Here is a 20,623-nt window from a genome sequence, read left to right on the forward strand (position 1 = left end):
TTCCATGAGAGAACACACAGTTCTCTATGTATCTATTACTATAGCCTGCTTTTATACTCCCATCTCCAAGTGACAGCAGAGGCACATAGCATCAGGCCAACCTGCTGTAGCTAATCAGCAATAAAACCTGCACCCAGCTGCAGCGTTGCACTGTCTGAAATACCTGTTGAATCTTGTGCTGCTGCTATTGCAACTATTGAATTTATTTAGTGATAAGAGTGTGCTGCTAGGTTCATTTTGCCAAGGGGCAGGTAGTTATGGTAGTGAACCATTGCCTTGGTTGACCAGTAAGCTACCATGATAGCTGTTCTATAAAAGCAGCTGATGTCGCTCCTGCTGTTCCAACTTGGTTATGCCTAAAATTGATTCATTGGTTTCAATGACAATTTGTCACAATTAACCTGAGCTGGATCAAGGCCAATAGAGTGAAGAGTGTTTGGGTGCTGGAGAATTTTAGAACACTCAGTTTCTAAAGCCGTAAGTCTGTAACCTTTGTGCTCTTTCATCAGATGGAACATCAGCCAACTATTCAGCCATGACTCTATTATTAAAGCCAATGGATCTATAAAGAGCTGAGGAGTGAAACTCCTGGGTTTATTTTCATGTAGGGCATTAGTAGTTGTAAAAACAAATATTTTTTATATTCAAATCTAATGCTTTTAATGAACCTTTTTTAAAAAACTGGAATTTAAAAAGCATTCTTTAACTGGATGTAAATATCTCCTACTTGTGCCTTAACTTTTACCGTCTATTTTTACATATGCTTCCTAAAGTTTCACAATAAAATTTATTTCCAAGCTCCATTTGAGAGATTATTGGTTTGCTTGTGTTCATAATAGTTCCATAATGTTGCAGCAGTGTCTCACTGAATTGGTCGGTTTTGGCTTGAAGCAGCAATTTCAAGTAGCCAAAGTATTTGTCAAGGTCTGTCAGAAGTTCAACCTTATTTCAAGGGGATGAATTCAAGCTAAGTCACTGGTAGTGTGATAAAGAGATGCTTCTTCATTCTGTGGATCATTGGGCCCTTCTAAAGGTGAGTTTTTTCTCCATGGTCTATATGCAGTTGCATGCACAGAATTCTGTACTAGCCCATTGTTTGAATTCAAAGCTGTCAGCAGGAAAGCTGTGCTTGCCATCATGTGTAGCTGTAGAAAGGAGTTGAAGACAAGCCTTATCCTCTGGCACATGGGCCAGTATGATGTGCAAGCATGCTTTTGCAACCCACATGCTCACAAAGGTCTTGACCATGCCTTAATATAAATTTTATATTACGAAAGACCATGCCTTAATATAAATTTTATATTACGAAAGCAAATATATATATATATATATATATATATATATATGCTTTCGTAGATTTTCACGGGTACAGGAATGCAGGTTTTGGTGTCCTCGGGTGTCTTCCCGTGTAAAAGTTGGGGTGTCTAGGCGACGTTTCGACGAGGTCTCACTCGTCATCTTCAGGCTGGTGCTTTCGGCTTCTTGTTCCAGTAACAAGAAGCCGAAAGCACCAGCCTGAAGATGACGAGTGAGACCTCGTCGAAACGTCGCCTAGACACCCCAACTTTTACACGGGAAGACACCCGAGGACACCAAAACCTGCATATATATATATATATATATATATATATATATATATATATATATATATATGCTTTCGTAGATTTTCACGGGTACAGGAATGCAGGTTTTGGTGTCCTCGGGTGTCTTCCCGTGTAAAAGTTGGGGTGTCTAGGCGACGTTTCGACGAGGTCTCACTCGTCATCTTCAGGCTGGTGCTTTCGGCTTCTTGTTCCAGTAACAAGAAGCCGAAAGCACTCGTCATCTTCAGGCTGGTGCTTTCGGCTTCTTGTTACTGGAACAGAGCAGGATCTCAGTGTTTGAGTTCCTATAAATACTGTTGAGGGGGTGTGGTGTATAACCTCCAATGTTCTGGGCAGAGAGGAAGTTCCCAGGCTAGTGTGCCTTTTCTTCTTTTGTTCCTTAATTACTTGAGGGATATCTTGAGTGATTTCTTGAGTGATATCCTGAGTACCACTTAGGTGGGTCATTAGGTGTGGATTAGTTGCTAAGGTCTTTGTGTCTTGACCTCTTGAACTTTGTGAAGAGTTTTTCTGAGAAGATGGCTGTACTGCACTTAGTTGTGCTCTGGCTTGGCTTCGTGTATAGGGGCGAGCTGTGGTTTTGTGGCCTGTGTCAGCCAGATCTGTGTAGGGATTGCAGGGGGGTGCAGCATCCGGAGGTGCCACCATGGTTTGGCTACTGGATGGTGTCTGTAATTTATCTGTGGAGAGGGTCTGGGTTTGGGTCTGGTGTGGTTGATTGGTGATGGCGTTCTGTGTGCCTCTGGATCTGGTGTCAGTTTTTGTGGGGAGGGCTAATTTCCAGATGTCTGGCAAGCGGGATGTGTCGTCACGCTTGTTCATGTTGTGAGGGTGTTTCTCTATCTCGATGGCTTCCATGATTATTCTCTTGTGGTGATGTTCCATGTTAAAGAGCAATTTGGAATCTGCAAAATTAATTTCGTGTCCTGTTTCTTTCATGTGTTGGAAAAGAGAGGAAGTTTTTTCTTCTTTTTTGACGGCATTCTTGTGTTCTGCGATACGTGCATTTATTCGTCTGTTTGTTTGTCCAATGTACGTGGCTGGGCAGACTTTGCAGGGTATTTCATAGACCCCTTGGTTTTCCAACTGGATTTTATCCTTGGGGTTTCTGAGGATATTGGCTATTTTTTGGTTGGTGCAAAAGGCTGTTTTGATATTGTGTTTACGGAGGATTTTGCTAATTTTATCTGTAGTGCCCTTGATATAAGGAAGGAGGGCCATGCCATTGTTTTCTTCTGTGTCTTGGTTTTTGGGGGGTGTTTCTTTTTGGATTAGCTTCGTAACCCTGTTTTGCTGGTATCCATTGGCAATTAACACATTTGAGAGATTCTGTAACAAGTCAGAACACAAACCCAAACTTTGGCTCAGATATGTTGACGACACCTTTGTAATTTGGCCACACGGGAAAGAAAAACTGGATAGCTTCCTCACACATCTCAACAGCCTACACCCCAAAATACAATTCACTATGGAAATAGAAGCCAACAACCAACTTCCCTTCCTTGACGTCCTAATCTACAAAAAACCTGATGGCTCCCTAGGACACACTATCTACCGGAAAAAAACACACACCAACCGCTACTTACATGCACAATCACACCACCACCCTGCACAAATAAACTCCGTAGCCAAGACTCTCATCTCCAGAACCAAACGCCTGGCTGACAAAGACCACTTAACAACTGAGTTACAGAATCTCTCAAATGTGTTAATTGCCAATGGATACCAGCAAAACAGGGTTACGAAGCTAATCCAAAAAGAAACACCCCCCAAAAACCAAGACACAGAAGAAAACAATGGCATGGCCCTCCTTCCTTATATCAAGGGCACTACAGATAAAATTAGCAAAATCCTCCGTAAACACAATATCAAAACAGCCTTTTGCACCAACCAAAAAATAGCCAATATCCTCAGAAACCCCAAGGATAAAATCCAGTTGGAAAACCAAGGGGTCTATGAAATACCCTGCAAAGTCTGCCCAGCCACGTACATTGGACAAACAAACAGACGAATAAATGCACGTATCGCAGAACACAAGAATGCCGTCAAAAAAGAAGAAAAAACTTCCTCTCTTTTCCAACACATGAAAGAAACAGGACACGAAATTAATTTTGCAGATTCCAAATTGCTCTTTAACATGGAACATCACCACAAGAGAATAATCATGGAAGCCATCGAGATAGAGAAACACCCTCACAACATGAACAAGCGTGACGACACATCCCGCTTGCCAGACATCTGGAAATTAGCCCTCCCCACAAAAACTGACACCAGATCCAGAGGCACACAGAACGCCATCACCAATCAACCACACCAGACCCAAACCCAGACCCTCTCCACAGATAAATTACAGACACCATCCAGTAGCCAAACCATGGTGGCACCTCCGGATGCTGCACCCCCCTGCAATCCCTACACAGATCTGGCTGACACAGGCCACAAAACCACAGCTCGCCCCTATACACGAAGCCAAGCCAGAGCACAACTAAGTGCAGTACAGCCATCTTCTCAGAAAAACTCTTCACAAAGTTCAAGAGGTCAAGACACAAAGACCTTAGCAACTAATCCACACCTAATGACCCACCTAAGTGGTACTCAGGATATCACTCAAGAAATCACTCAAGATATCCCTCAAGTAATTAAGGAACAAAAGAAGAAAAGGCACACTAGCCTGGGAACTTCCTCTCTGCCCAGAACATTGGAGGTTATACACCACACCCCCTCAACAGTATTTATAGGAACTCAAACACTGAGATCCTGCTCTGTTCCAGTAACAAGAAGCCGAAAGCACCAGCCTGAAGATGACGAGTGAGACCTCGTCGAAACGTCGCCTAGACACCCCAACTTTTACACGGGAAGACACCCGAGGACACCAAAACCTGCATATATATGCAGGTTTTGGTGTCCTCGGGTGTCTTCCCGTGTAAAAGTTGGGGTGTCTAGGCGACGTTTCGACGAGGTCTCACTCGTCATCTTCAGGCTGGTGCTTTCGGCTTCTTGTTACTGGAACAGTACTGTTCCAGTAACAAGAAGCCGAAAGCACCAGCCTGAAGATGACGAGTGAGACCTCGTCGAAACGTCGCCTAGACACCCCAACTTTTACACGGGAAGACACCCGAGGACACCAAAACCTGCATTCCTGTACCCGTGAAAATCTACGAAAGCATATATATATATATATATATATATTTCAGTTAATAGTTCAAATCAATAAAAAATGGAAAACTACATAAAACTCATGCGTAATTTTCCAAGAAGTAAATTGCCAAATGTATCTTAATCTGATATGGGAGCTCAAACAAAAGTGGAAGTTATTTAAAAAGCATTTTTCAGAGGGTTCGGACTACTTCAGCATCTGGAGTCGGTTTGATAACGAACAGGCCAATTCTACCATTTGCCTATCAGCAAGAAATGCACATCACTGTTCTCTTGAGGCTGTATACTATATCTGAACACCAGATAAACAATGCTTGCAAGCTAAACACTGTTCCACAAACCCTGCAGTAGAGTGGGGTGGAGTAAAATATGAAGAAAACAACTCCATAAAAAAGTTTAAGTCAACTACACAAGAAGTGGCACACAATACCGACACCTTTGCATGCTCAAAAGAAGGCTATGTTATTTATGGTATTCTTTATTAAAAATACTGCTGTACACATGAAAAGAATGAAAAACAAGATTAAAAGGTAACACAGAGTGGGATCATGACATCAGAATGTAACACTGGTGCTTTTTAGGGGAAGCTGTTCACGTCTAAAACTTTACTGGAACAAGGGAAAATTAGAAGGAAAAGAAAGACATTATGTACCCCGAATAAAGTATTTACAGTGTAGCAAAAACAAAAACCCAAACAAGCAACCTAAGAACAGGTAAGAAAATTTAAATGGACTAACATCACATGATTTCAAAAGGTTGTCCTTTCTGTGCTTTCAGCTGTAAAGATAGGAAGGTCAGAATCATTTCCCCGCATGAAAAAAGTATGCCTTGTTTAAGAAAAACATTGCTGCGCTGTTTTAGGGATTACATACATAACTCTTCCAACGAATGGAACATGCTAGTTTCTGGACAGCCTTCTAAATGGAATTATATTGGAGTAGAAGGGCTCTCCCCAAAAAAACACCAAAGCAGAAAATTCCAAAACACAGACCAAATAAAAACAAACAATACTCCACATTGTTCTATGCATTACCCAACAGCAGAAATTTCTTGGATGGCGTTTACTTATGGAAACTTATTGGCTCTCTGCTCTCTCTTTCAAAATTATTTTTATTTTTTTTAACCTTAAACCAAGTCCTGAGATTACTGGGGCTAAAGCAATGTACACTTACAGAATGAGACAAATAAGCAAAATGCAACTTGCCGTTTCAGAGGTGGGCATGTTGATACAGCAAGGATGAGACTGAAGGCCCTGCATTAGAAACACCCCCCACCCCTTTGCTTTTGCTTTTCCCAAAGTATTGGTCCACAAAATAATCCGTCAAAGGTTCCCAGTTCCCGCAACTGAAGAGATGATCCCTTTCATTTTCAAAGAAAACAACAGTGGGGAAAAGAAAAGAAAAAGCCTCAGCCCGCATATAAATTAAGCATTCAATATTTCTCCTAGAATACAAGTACTACTTTTTGTACAAAAGAATTACAATATGATTTTTCAAAAACATATAAAAAGACAGCTGCTCTTCCTCATATACATGAGCGAATGATAAAAGACTGGTTGCCAGGTTCGTATCTCAAAGTCCCTGTTCCTTTGGACATTAAAAAAAAAGAACAACAGTGTGGCAACTGTTCTCTTCTCAATATTAAACATTATGCTCCGTTTAAATTTTTTCCCAGATAAAACAACTGATTTTATTTATGCTACCAAACCGCAGGCTCTGCAATTTCTCATTTGGAGGCGCAACAGTTGTCCCTAGTCTTCCACAGCCTTCCTTCTGAAGAGCACTGCTTTCCTTGAGGCAAATCTAAAGGAGTGTCATCATTAAAGCTTATAAAACTGGACAGAATTATTAAAAATTCCCCTGAAATTACAAATATTGAGAATTAATAAAATGGGTGCCAGTAACATCAGTTGCAAGTGCTTTGAGTCTGTCCTGACACCTTTGGGAGAGAGTTTCCACATTGTCTTCATGGTGAGCACCCAGTGCTATTAAAACATTCAGTGCTGGGAAAAGGATGCAGATATACAGTCTTCACTACTGCTTTAAGAAAGGGGGGAAATTATACGTATTTGGCAGTCTTCAGTATCAAAGTGTAGGTGTTCCACTACAAATTCCCTTGAATACCCAAGCTTGCGGACAAATGCAGGTCCAATATCAGAAAGTTAATTGCGGGGAAAGAAATCCCAGGCTTGAAGACTGAATATTCATGTGTTGAGTATTATCAAAAGTAATATTACTTTGGGCTAAGCAGTGACTGCAAAGGCACAGCAGACCACCATTCTTCCAGAATCAGGCTATAAAACTTCAAAAGCTCTTGATGCCAGACAACTGCTGTGTGTAGTTAATCTTCCAAACAGTGTCTTTGTATCTGTATCCAGTGTAAAGTACCATAATAAAGCTGTGGTTCAAAGAACAAAACTTTATACAAAAAAAGGATACCATAAGTAAATTAAATGAATAAACTCCCGAATCCTCAGGTCTGTAACACAATTCCTTTTAAAAATTCTATTAAAAATTGCATAAATGTGAATGCATCTGACTAGCAGTAAAATATACAAACAGGTATTTTATTTAAAAGGCGCTGGTTGTGTTTAGAGCAACTGGGATATGCTCTCAAAGTTACAGATGCTTTGCTTAGATAAAGCTTCAGCCAAATAAAAGGGGATTTTACATGTGAGATTTCTATAATACCCAACTTGATTTTTTTCTTGCTTTTTTTAAAAAATATGCATCTTCTGGTTTTGATTGGTGAACCTAACAGTGGGTGGCATAAGACACGGTTTTACAGAGGTTACAAGCTACACTGTAAATTTACAGAACACAATTTCTATGAAATTATTCACCTGGTCCTTTATAGTATTCTGGGGTGCAAATAATATCAAAACAAATAAATTCCGCAGTATATTCAGTGGCAAAAAATAAAATAAAAATCCCAGAAATGTCCTTGCAAAAAGATTCCCTTAGTAAGTATCCAATGTGGCAAAACATCAGAGATCAGAAAAGTCTTTAAAAAATTAAAATTAGTGCATATACGAGTGGAAAAAATAAAAGCAGGAACATCATACTCCTGATGCGTTCCTTATTTTAAAATAAATTCTTCACAGATAAAGCCTCCAATGGCAGCCAGAGCTCAAGGGTAAGCAAAAACATTCTTCCCTTCAAGTAACAGTGTACCTGACTGAAGTGCAACATCTCCTGCTGTTTTGTTTCCCAAAATGTGAAATGAGATGACGACAATCAGCTGTAGTGCAATTTGCTATTAGTTATGTTCTTCAGCAACGTCCTGCATGCTTTCAGCAAGTACTACAACTGGCCGTTCGCGGCTGCAATCAGTTCTTGAAAAGTATTTTCAAAGCAGCGTTTTAGGTCACTATACGTCACCACAAGTACACTCTTCTCATCTCTGGAAATGAGGCTTATTTTTTCTGGCACACCAGCATCTAGCTGAAATCAAAGGGCAGAAAACTTCCATTAGTAGGACTTGATACCATATTTACAAAACGAATGGGTTTTGGCTGGGATCTTGGGTGTGCTCACGTGGTGGAAGCATTCTGAATACAGAGTTCTGCCTGCAACTCCGATCGTCTCCTTGCAGCCTCGGGTGCCTGCTAAAAATCTGCTCCAGGAGGCTGGGAACCCCTCTGAGGCAGCACGAGAAGGAAATGTGGTGAGGGCAGGGGTGGGCAGCTCAATAAAAATATTGACCCAGGATGTGACAGCTGCGAAAAGGGTAAATTAGGGATTGCTAGGGAAGGGGTTGAAAATAAAGCTGCCCATGTCATAATGCCATTATCCAGATCTATGTCATACCTGCAATTTCAATGATGTGTAATAATGGTCACCACACCTCAGAAAGTATACTGTGGAACTGGGAAAGGTGCAGAAAAGGGCAACCAAAACCATCAAGGGGCTGAAGCAACTCCCCTATGAGGAAAGGTTGCAAAATTTGGAGCTTTTTATTGGTGGGAGGGGGGGAGTAAGTAAGGAGGGGTTATGATAGAGCTGTATAAAACTATGTGTGTGAGGGGGGAATGGATGGAGATGTTTTTCTCCCCCTCATACTAGATCCCAGGGCCATTCAGAACAAAAGAAAGTACTTCGTCACACAGTGTACAGTTAAAACTATAGGATTCGCTGAAAGGACCCTCAAAATCGTTCAGCATGTAGTAGCTTTCCATATGCAGGATTACAGGACAAGTGGGAATAGTCAAACAGGCAATCATTCATAAACCACACAACACAACACAACAAATAGCTTTAGGGCAAGAGGACTGGGAAAAGGTAGGGATTGGTCTAGTCTACGTGCATTAGGCATTTTGTTCCTTAAAGTCTAAACTGAACGTAGAGATCCCTATCAGCTTCTGAATTTAATAGTAAGAGGTTAACCTTTTTGAACTAGGCACAATAATAGAATTTTCACTGAATATGTACAAGAGAGGCCAGGGTTCAGATGTAAAGCTAAACCACAATTTAGCACAGGCACCCCCAAACTCGGCCAAACTCCAGATGTTTTGGGACTACAACTCCCATCATCCCTAGCTAACAGGACCAGTGGTCAGGGATGATGGGAGTTGCAGTCCCAAAACATCTGGAAGGCCAAGTTTGGGGATGCATGGTTTAGCACCACAACAGGGGAAAGCCTGGTTTACCTCTGAGCTCATGCTCCCCTTTCCTCCTTTCTCCTCCTCCAGTGCAGCCACCAAACTGGAATAATTTGCTTTTTAAGCTGAGCACAGTTTGTCACATCTGACAAAAACAAACCAGTAGGTTTAAACTACATTTTTTATGGAAACAATTCATGGTCAGAAACCATGGTTTGATCCTAGCATATTTCAATAAACCACAGTTTAAACTACAAACAATTTGTCCTTGACAGATGTAGAGCCAGTTAGTTTTAAAACCTAGATGAAGAGGGGAGCAGGCAAGTCAAAGACTCCCTGCAATGCATCACTGTACCACAAAGCTAGGCTTTAGTGTCATATCTGAGCCAGGCCAGTGTGTCTCACATGCAAACATTGCTTCTGATGCAGCCAATGAAGCACTCCTCTGCACCACTGACACCTAGGGCATTTTAACAGCGCCACCATGCACACCGTGTGAACTCACCTGCACACACAGCTGAAGACCAATTTGAGAACCATATCTGCTTTAAGACAACTTGCTTGCAGCCCAATTAAAAATAACAGGAGGAGGAAAGACAGACTAGTTACATAGTTTATCTGCAATAAACGTAAAATACAGTCACTCATTTACCTTGTTAAGACAAGAGATAATGTGACTGAGGTCTATCCAAGGAGTGCCCGTTTCTGTCACCTGATGAAAAAGATGATCCCTAAACAGCTTCAGGAGGTATCTGTCTCCAGTTTCTGACCATGTTGGGTCCTTCTGAAATCTATTGTAAAACAGAGCGTTTTGTGTTGCTTAGTACAAGTACAAGTTCATAAACATCTCAGACTAAGTGTTTTCTGAAGAAGTTTCTGCTTTGTAGCAAGTTATTCCCCACCACAATTTAAGAAGGAGGAATGTGTGATACACCCTTCAGTCCTGAGTTTAAAATTAAAAACAAACTTTTCATGGAGCTACAAGCATCTTAAGCAACTATGCTGCACATCTCTTTCCTGATATCATAATTTAGCCGATTTTGAAAACCAGGTTAATAAGGTTTTTAAGCAGGGGGCAGGGGGAATCCCTACCAGTTCCTAATGCTCTGGATGAAACAATCTATTGCTTAAGGTTACATTTGGCATCATTAGTCATTGAGGTCAGACTTACAGTGTCCAGGAGAATGCAATCTCTACAATTATCAATTACTGTTCCCAGTCTCCAGAGTAGGCACTGTAGCAACTGTATGCACTTGGAGAGTATTTGCTGCTGTTGGGAGAAAAAACTGAAATACCTTCCCAAGAATGCACCAATAGTTTGGAGTTTTAAAATCGTTTGAAATCTTGCAACTTATGAAACATCACCTTGCACTAACAATTCTCTATCTTCAGACAAGCCTCAAACCAGGATCTATTATCCAACTGAAAAGTGAGTGGTAAACACATATTCACATACAAAGAAGTTCTGGACAGTGTGCTACCAAACTGACCAAAGTAACCTAGCCCATCTTTCAGAGGCTTCTATACTTTGCAAGTCCATCATCATGCGCGAACATTCAAGACCCTTTGTGGTGCCTCTTTATAACACACTGATGCAGAAAATGCTGAATTCCTTACTCTGGCCTCTCATTGATTGTTCCCAATTTTGCAAGAAGCCGAAATAATCTTCCATTCTGAACTTCCTAAATGACAAGAGAAAAATAAAAGCTTGACAATCACTATTTATATTTTGCTCTTCTATTAAAAGTATAAATTATAATCAAATAACCATATAGTTAGATCGGGGGGGGGGGAGGAATAAAACTTACATTTCACTGAAAGCAATGGGACTTAAATAATGTCTGTCGTGTTCATTTTAATGAGAACTTAGTTCAACTTATGTCTTTAGACTCCATACAAAATGGAGAGAGACCTCCTTATCTACTTTTAATCTTAAAAAAGACTATTCAGGAAATCACACCTTGCTTGATAATCACAGGAGAACAGAAGAGGACTAGTATACTTTCATATACTACCACATCTTTATGTTCTAAGTAGTAGGTTTGCCTTCATTTTTCAGAAGGCTGTATCACTGTACTGGGCAGCGATTTCCATCATGCCTCCAAGATCCATTTTGAGCTCCAATCAGTGCTGTTATTTGAAGACCACTGCAGGGCAAGGTGCCCTTCGGCAGGCAGTGTTAGAAACTGAGATATGAAAGCTAGGAGCTAAATGGCACCTTAAACCCAGGTTATGGGCACAACAATGGAATGTCTAGGCGCGCTTTTTCATAATAACAATACGAAGCTGAAAATGAATGAACTGCAGCTAAAATATTATATTCATTTTTCACATGGTCTAGTCCTTCCCCTGCCCACCCCCCTAATAGTCTTAAGAGGGTCTCTTCTCTAGTCTTCAGCAAGTAGCTGGAAGTGGGAAGGCAGGAAAAGGTCTTCCTTTCCTTCCACTCTGCAGTTTGAACCTAAATCTTAGGCACAGTACTGCATCCAAAGCTCAGAAACTGCTCGTGCTAATGAAATTCCCTGTCTCAAAATGCGTCTAGAAAAATGGGAGTTTCAAACACTGCCAACCAGTTAGCATCTTAGCTGAGATACCTTGCATCTCACCATTGACTTTCTAAAATGGGCAGAAGTTAATAGCTTTACCATTCCACTAAATAGGATTATTAGCCAATGAGGTATTTGAATATGTATGGATCAAAGTGAAATCTGTGGAGACTCAGAGGCTGGAAAACCACTGATCTGTAACACAGTATCTTCCCAAATGCCTTATCATTTAAACAGCAATGGGGGGGGGGGGCAGATGGGTACATCACCCTATGGCAAAATGGCAGGTCTCAATCGTACTACATTTACAGACTTTGGGAACCTGTTGGCAATATCAGCTTCCCTAAGAAAATAGAGATGAATGTGCACTATCTTTGCATTTACCTTTGCAAGGTCTTCTTCTATTACATCATTTCTCATTTGGGCAGCATCCAACTGAGTATAGAATCGTGCACCAATCATAGGCATGATATCATTTACACTTCGAAGCCTGTTTTGGTCAGTCAGCAAATACCTAACAAGGCAGTTTTTAAAAGTTACTTTAAAAACAGGGCTGAAGAAATAAGTTTCTTTTAAAAGAGGCTCCATCTGTGAAAGCTAATTTTATTAATCTATAAAAGTGAAAATATGGCACAAAGCTCTACTTCATATACAGAACGTTTAACACCACTGCAGCTATGTGAAAGACAGTAGCACCATTAGGAGGTGACATTCGAGGCTCTATTTATGTGACTGGCTGATGATGTACTGCAAAGTTGTTTTCCATTTTTCCTTTTATCCTGCTCTTCTTCCAAGAACTTCAGGCAGCACACCTGGTTCCAATGTTTTATCCTCACAACAATATTGTAAAGCAGATTAGGTTGTGACTGCCTCATGGCAGAATGGGAATTTGAACTCTGATATAATAATAATAATAATAATAATAATAATAATAATAATAATAATAATAATAATATAATAATAATAATAATAATAATAATAATAATAATAATAATAATAATAATAATAATAATATAAATTTATTATTTATACCCCACCCATCTGACTGAGTTTCCCTAGCCACTCTGGGCGGCTCCCAATCAAGTGTTAAAAACAGTACAGCATTGAATATTAAAAACTTCCCTGAACAGGGCTGCCTTCAGATGTCTTTTAAAGATAGGATAGCTGCTTATTTCCTTCACATCTGAAGGAAGGGTGTTCCACAGGGTGGGCGCCACTACCGAGAAGGCCCTCTGTCTTTTACTAACAACAAATATATTAGGATCTGAAAAATGCTTAAGTTCAAGGTTAAGGACAAGATTTTTTTTTTAAGTTCATGCTAATTTCAGTACAAGTCAACAGCAACTCATGAGATTCAGCTACACAACGTTTCTAATTAGGAGGGTAAATAAATTTTGTTCCTACACCTTCCCCACTCACCGCCATCCCTCTATATCTGAACAGTCATACAGAAATCCTTCCACATAGGTGCTGTACTAAGGTCAAACTAATCACGGAAGAGAGGATCTTGTGCACACACATTCAATGTAGAAACATCCCATGAACTGCCACTCCCAATTTAACAATGTGCATGAACAAACCGTAAGCAAATTGTCACTGGCACGTTTTAACCCAGTTTAAAAATAAGTTGATTTCAAAGTAACTTACAAAATAAGATTCTTCAAATCAGAGGAATAGTTGATTGTCACCAGTTCCATTGCTTTCTGCAAATTCTCCCTCTGAATTCCTGCCAGAGAATTGCAAGCCAAAGACAACACCACCTTCCCAAGGGAGATCAAGTCTGCTTGCTAAAGAAAAGTGAACAAATAAGTCTAACCAAGGTCAGTAGAATATCATTAGCTTTCCTAGCATTGGGGAAAAAAAGATAATACCACCTTAGATGGGACCAATTTAACATAATGCTCAAAACTGAAAAAATTATCACAAACCACTTCATCACATTGTTTCTTTTAAGAAATATGATGCCATATAGTTAAGTTCAGCTCCACTTAAAACTCTCTCCTTTACCCAATTTGCATAACTATGGAGGGGGAGGGGAGAGAGGGAAAAAATTCATTTTTTCTGTTCTGATACTTTTTTCTTTGCTGTGCTATGCAAAGCTAGAGGGCTTTGTTTGGTGCTGACAGCCAGCCCTGAATCTGCGCATTTAAATTGTTGTTTAAGGAGAGGAGGCCTTTGGAGAGTGAGAACCATGGCGGTTTCTCTTTCTTTCCACCCGAAAGTGTATAGTGCAAGGTGCGGAGCACATTAACCTCAGGACATGTGTCCCTCCTTACAAACGTTATTCCCCTTTTAGGACACTTACTATAAGGTACTAGGGCTGTGAGCAGGTCAATTCACTATTCTCTATCAATCTCAACCTCCAGTTTCCTTTCTCCCTCCCTCTCCCTTAACTTACACTTCAAGCAACTATACATATCTTGGAAAGCTAAATATTCTTATCAGAACTTTTTTAAAAATTTAATTTATTAATTGGCTTCTTGAATGCAGTACTTCACAGGAACAATTGGCCCTATTTTCCTAAAGTCGATGTCAAAAGTACGTATGCCTACCTACACAGCCCTCCCACTTTTCTGCCAACAGGTGAAGAGAATCCTTTCCAAACAAAGAGGTGAACATGTAAAACAGTTGTAAACTTAACAATATATATTGTGCTTTACCGGCTGGACTGAGGTGTTTTTCATTTAGTGGAAAGTTAAGAACAAAGAAGAAAAAAACAACTTTGTTTTATGGCAAACTTGCATGCTCTCCATTCCATCTGGAAGAAGTTAGTATGATTGTTGTTGACAAAGCTAAGGTGTTTCTTTAGTTCTGAGTATCAGCTAGTCTTCCTCCCATCTCCCATTACTGGTTGTTGTTGAAGAGGGTTTTAGAAAGGATGAGACATTTCTTTTAATTTATGCACAATATACCCAAGTTTGATATCACTGATTCAAATGTATTCCTCACTACCCTTTGCTCTAATCTGTTTTCCACGCACTCTCTATCTTAAATTGTAAGTTCATTATAGAGGCAGGGACTTCCAAAACTTTGCAAAGCACTGCTTTGTTGTTGTTTAGTCGTTTAGTTGTGTCCGACTCTTCGTGACCCCATGGACCAGAGCACGGCAAGCACTCCTGTCTTCCACTGCCTCCCGCAGTTTGGTCAGACTCATGTTTGTAGCTTCGAGAACGCTGTCGAACCATCTCGTCCTCTGTCATCCCCTTTTTCTTGTGCCCTCAATCTTTCCCAACATCAAAGCACTGCTGTTGTTGTTGTTTAGTCGTTTAGTCGTGTCCGACTCTTCGTGACCCCATGGACCAGAGAACGCCAGGCACCTCTGTCCTCTACTGCCTCCAGCACTGCTAGTGCTGCATAAATTGTAATGGCAACTAATGAACGGCAGTCCTTGCCTATATGCAAAGGGTAATCTTTCATGTTTTAATGCTACCAGTAGAGGAGGCTGTTTTAATAAAGTTCATCCAGTTCATCCAGGCACTTCTCAAAGAAAGCAAACGTACAGAGTAAAGAAAAACATGTCAACACCAAATGTTCTTAAGGGGAAAAGCAAGATAAAAATAATGCAATCATTGATGAATATTCACTAACCAAATAACATGAAGTAAAGGGGACAATATTGTGATCTTACCTGATACTGGGCCATGAGGGCCAGGGGATTGTTTTGGCTGTTATCAAATGTTAACACATCAAAGACTCCAACGCAGTTCACTCGCAACCTTGACGGGAGAAGGATTATACAGGAGAAGAGAATTATAAAACTCCTTAGTCTGCTTGTTAGACTTGCTCTGTGACTTCTTTAGTTACATCAGCAAAGTTTTGCTAACAAACTGGAATTAATACCAATTGTTTATAAATCTGTGAGGGTAGAATGAGGGTGCACTGACTCTGTGCACACTCCAAATTATGAGGAAAATTGGGATGATGCAGGAAAGGTTCTCAAGAGCATTGCCAATATGTCTTGAGTCGGATAAGAGACTCCCTAAATTTCTGAGTGTGTTCATGGGGGATCTTTCATTCTGATGAACAGGTGTAGCTTTGAATCACAGTGATTTGTTTTCTGGGGACCCTCCAATCAGAGTGATAAGGGGGAGGGATGTGGAAGTAAACATGGACTGTCATTCTCAGTGTTTTGACTGTGAGAATAAACGTGCAAGTGGCAAAGTTGGACTATCTGGGTGGCCTTCTTTACAAAATTTTTTTTTTCTAACAAAGAAAAATCATAGGTCTCTCCTTTTTAAATTTTATTTCACAGAACATACTTTTAGGAAGGGGCAAGGACAGCGAGAAAAAAACAGCTGCAACCAGACAAGACTTATCCAGTATTTTAAAATGAATGTAAAATCACCTAGCACGATAGCCTCTGGCTTTGTTCAATTGAACTTTGACAGGTTTCATGACTACAGTTTTCATTCCTACAAGCGCCATTTCTATTTTTCTCGCTCCCTTGGGGAGAAGCTCTGCATCTATGTTCCTGAAATTTAGCTGGCTTCACCACCTTGGATTATCAACAATGCAATGGTAAAACGTGTTTCATGTTACCTTGTTTTTCCAGTTACCAGAATCTTGGTGGGGTCCATTACCCGACAGGCCAATCCTGCTGTATGAATGGTCCGCAATGCAGAGCTGAGCTGCACAATGTAGGCCCAAATCAGGGATTCTGGTAACAACCCTGCATGTTGCCGTGGCAAAGGTCCATCATGCTGACCTATCAGAAGAATGGGAGAAAATGAATGAATTCTACAACTTTCAGCAGTATAAGTGTTTGGATAATACAAAAGTTATTTCAAAATGCTGGTTGATTAAAATCATTATCTGCTTTATTTCAAAGCAACTGGCAATTGTAAGAACAACCCATCCAACCCAATTACAACTGCCGTTTTGTTTTACTTTTAATTGTACTAAAAGTAAGACAGACTGTATAAAGATGGAATTTTATTGAGCAGCTACAATCCCTTAGTGTATCATAATTAATTTTTGGTACTGGCTGCCACAAGATGCTGCACCGTCCACCAGCTTAAGCAGCTTTAAAGGTGGATTATACATTTGTTTACCCATAAATTGCTATTAGTAAAGATGGCTTAGCAGAATATTAATGTTTGAGGCAGTGTGCCACTAAGCACCAGTTGCTGGATGGCAGCAAAGGGGCAGCATTACTGGCATCATGCCCTGCTTGTGACCTTATCACAAGCATTTCTAGTTATATATTATGTCAGACTGGATTAGATGGGCTACTGGCCTGACAGCGAGCAGGACTCTTCAAATGTACCAATCAAGCAGCAAAAGAAGCAAACATACACTGCCAAAGCCCTTATTCATACTACATCAGAATCAATTTTGTTTCTGTATTTCCATATAAAAAGAAAAAAGGGTATCCAAGTTAACGAACCTAAATCCCATCACATGTTTAAAACATATGCTCAAATACACAAGCAACAAATACTATGACTCATTAGATTTGGAACGCTTCACATTTTTCGTCCTAGGGTTTTGTTTCATGACCGTTGTTTGACAGTAACCCTTTAAGAACCTTTCAATGAATCAAGCACTTTGCTGAGGAAATAATGTACTTCTGGCAATATACTACAGCTATTAGCTTTCAAAAACTCCCCATCTTTTTCAAAGATAGCCAAGCAGGTTAATATGACACGAGTTCTGAAGAAAAGGAATGGTGTTTGGGTGTGTTTGTTAACGCCAGAACTGTGAATAATGGAGCCCAAATACAATGTAGATCTGAGTTGTGATTCAAAGGCATGTATCATGCACATTGCCCTCAAGAGGAATTCCACTCAAGGATCACTTCCCACAAATAGATCTTTAGTACCCCAGGTTTGAAGAGCGGCTTTGGTGTTTGGTACCAGAGCAGTTTAGCTACTTTGCAGTGCAAACACACTATTTGCCATGACCTTTCTCCTGCAACAACCCCCTTGAAGTGCATTTTTAACTACAGGGAGTATTCCCCCCCCCCTTTAGTTTGCCATACTTGTGTGAGGGTCCTCAAACAATTATAATCTAACCGACCTTGATGGGTCACACAGATGTGCATACAAATGCCTCTCAAGTGCATTCAGAAATACAGCATTTCCGGAATAAGCTTTCTACTTTTAGCCTGACAAAAGTGAAGAGCTTTACACAAGCAATACTGAAGGAGGAAATACTTTTAGTAACTACAAAACACAGCAATTTAGGAAACACACACTGATGCCTTCAATCTGCTGTAGATTTGTGGAAAACTGGTTCAGTCCGTTGTATGAAATCAATAGTACATCTAGAGACTGGTTAAAAAATGGATTTTGTTTCTTTCAGTAAGCCTGATCACATTAAATGTTTGCTTTCAATTCTGCATCTCCCCCCTGCCTCCACTCTAGTGGCTTGGGTTTTTGTTCCGGTTTGAAGATAAGCAACTTCCTGCTCAAACCAACAGGGGCTGCCACGTTCAAGGGATGTTAACCGGGGCACCACTAGTCCCCTGGTTCACAGGTGTTCAGTGCAGAAATAAACCGAACCTGTTATGCCTTCATTCATCTGTCAGAAAACTTTATTATACCACATCCTAGACAATAAAATTCTCGATGGTGTTAACAAATGACAAGGCAAAAAAAAAAGTCTAACCACATGGTGACAGCAGAATACAATGTGGAAAAACCACCATGTAACCACAATTCTCTTCCTTTAACTGTCAAATACCAGTTTTACTAACAAGTGATGAAGCTGTTTAAAGCACAATGTACTAAGAGACCCTATCTTAATACAAAGCCTTGTGCTGCCAAATGCAAATTGAGAGAAATGAGAAAATTACAACAAAACCCTGTTTCTACACACACACACACACACACACACACACACACACACACTTACGTTCTGTAAGTTTTGTCCTTTGTACAAATGCCTCTTTTAAAAAAACCACAGCACCATTACAAATGGCTAACCTGACCCAACAACCTAGGACCCCCCCCCCCCAAAAAAAAAAACCAAGCCACACTGCAAGCAACTGAACTCAACCCACTAAGCTCCAAAGGGTTGAGAGAAACTCAGATCGGATTTATGGGGTGAACGGAGAAAGAAGAGGGAAGAGAACTTTCACTGTACAGTCAAAAGTCCTTAGGGTGAAAAAATGAATTGATTGAATACCTTAGTCTTCATGGGAATTCTTACTGTGAATTCCAGTTTGTGGATTGGGATGGAGGACGTTCCTCTGACAGGGAATGACAGCTCCCTCTGGTGATGACAGGTGGGGTCCTAGAAAGTCTTTTGCCTCCTGTCTGGTGGGAGGGCCACCCCACTCATCAGGCCAACCCAGTCTGTGGTTGGGAATGACTGGGTCTGGCTTGCTCTCCTCAGAGGCTTGCCAGTGTGGTGTAGTGGTTAAGAGCAGTGGACTCGTAATCTGGGGAACCGGGTTCGCGTCCCCGCTCCTCCACATGCAGCTGCTGGGTGACCTTGGGCTAGTCACACTTCTTTGCAGTCTCTCAGCCCCACTCACTTCACAGAGTGTTTGTTGTGGGGGAGGAAGGGAAAGGAGAACGTTAGCTGCTTTGAGACTCCTTAGGGTAGTGATAAAGCAGGATATCAAATCAACTCCTCTAATTCTTCTTCTTCTTCTTCTTCTTCTTCTTCTTCTTCTTCTTCTTCTTCTTCTTCTTCTTCTTCTTCTCCCTGGCTTGTTTGCTGGCCTTCTTCTTGCCTTAAATCTGAGAATCTTCTTTTAGCATGTCTGAACTGCCTCTCATTCCCCTTTGTTTCCTCTTGCCCCCTAGCAACGTGGGGGTTTCAGTGCAAGATACCTTCCTCCCCATGCCTTTTTGTCAGTGCAGACTTTCCCCTTTGGGTTCTTTGTTTTCTCTCCCCTTTCCTTTAGATTTTTTGCTGTAAAGGAAAAGACCCATTTGGAGGCAAAAGACTTTCTAGGACCCTGCTTGTCATCACTAGAGGGGGGTGCCATACCCTAAGAGAGTAATGTCCTCCAGCCTGATCCAGCAAACTATATTACCTATAGGAATAGAGAGTATTACACTGAAAGCCCAATGTGAATGCAGCATCAAAACCAGTTTGCAATAACCAGCACAACTGCCATGTATACATTGTGTTCTGAAGACGTCAAAGAAGCCTAAATTGCAGCAAAGCTATGTACAATGCAAAGTTACAATACTTCAACTGTAGTTCCCTAATTTTTGTCCACTGGAAAAACAAAAACATAGATCTCATTTGCTGGCCTTACCCCACTTCCTTTTTGTGAAATAGGCATCAGCACTAGGATCATTGAAGTGTCTGCTCATCATAGTCTCTCCTCCAGCGTGGAAGTCATAGGCAAACACAAGAGCTTTTCAAAAAAAGTCCGAGGTGAGAATTAGCTATGCAATTGAGGGAAGTCTTCCAATACGATTGGCTAACATCTTAAAAATAAGAAACTTACAATGTTCTCCAAATGCTTTAGTGGTGAATACTTCTCGCAATGTGACAATGTTTGAGTGTTGGATTTTTTTCCACATGTCAACCAGCACCATGCACTTTGTGTTAACAAGACGAAAACCTGAGAAAGAAAATCTTTCACATTTCAAAGATTTTTGGCTATTTTAAGGTCGCTTTCACATTTATTCTAAAGTACTAGAGTGCTAGCAAAAGACACAACCCAAGAAACACACATCTGATCATAGCCTGCTTTATGGATTATTAGCCATGCCCAATTCCATTCCATTATTTAAAAGGAACAATTTGATTTT

General features: G+C 40.6%; 1 protein-coding gene across 2 annotated transcripts in view; it reads right to left on the reverse strand.

Annotated features, from left to right (window-relative positions):
• Nucleotides 1-5,222: 5,222 nt before the first annotated feature.
• Nucleotides 5,223-20,623, reverse strand: part of PAN3 (poly(A) specific ribonuclease subunit PAN3) — a 57,895-nt gene continuing 42,494 nt past the window's right edge. For both annotated transcript variants that reach the window (XM_081909348.1, XM_081909347.1), the window contains 9 exons: nucleotides 20,317-20,433; nucleotides 20,122-20,223; nucleotides 16,446-16,611; nucleotides 15,535-15,622; nucleotides 13,554-13,693; nucleotides 12,291-12,420; nucleotides 10,978-11,042; nucleotides 10,013-10,151; nucleotides 5,223-8,203 (listed from right to left, as the gene is read on the reverse strand). In XM_081909348.1, the coding sequence (XP_081765474.1) occupies nucleotides 8,063-8,203; nucleotides 10,013-10,151; nucleotides 10,978-11,042; nucleotides 12,291-12,420; nucleotides 13,554-13,693; nucleotides 15,535-15,622; nucleotides 16,446-16,611; nucleotides 20,122-20,223; nucleotides 20,317-20,433 (1,088 nt within the window). In that variant the 3' untranslated portion in view covers nucleotides 5,223-8,062. The remainder of the gene's footprint in view (nucleotides 8,204-10,012; nucleotides 10,152-10,977; nucleotides 11,043-12,290; nucleotides 12,421-13,553; nucleotides 13,694-15,534; nucleotides 15,623-16,445; nucleotides 16,612-20,121; nucleotides 20,224-20,316; nucleotides 20,434-20,623) is intronic.

The sequence above is a fragment of the Podarcis melisellensis genome (genome assembly GCF_964234715.1).
Source record: "Podarcis melisellensis genome assembly, chromosome: 4".
Taxonomy (NCBI): Eukaryota; Metazoa; Chordata; class Lepidosauria; order Squamata; family Lacertidae; genus Podarcis; species Podarcis melisellensis.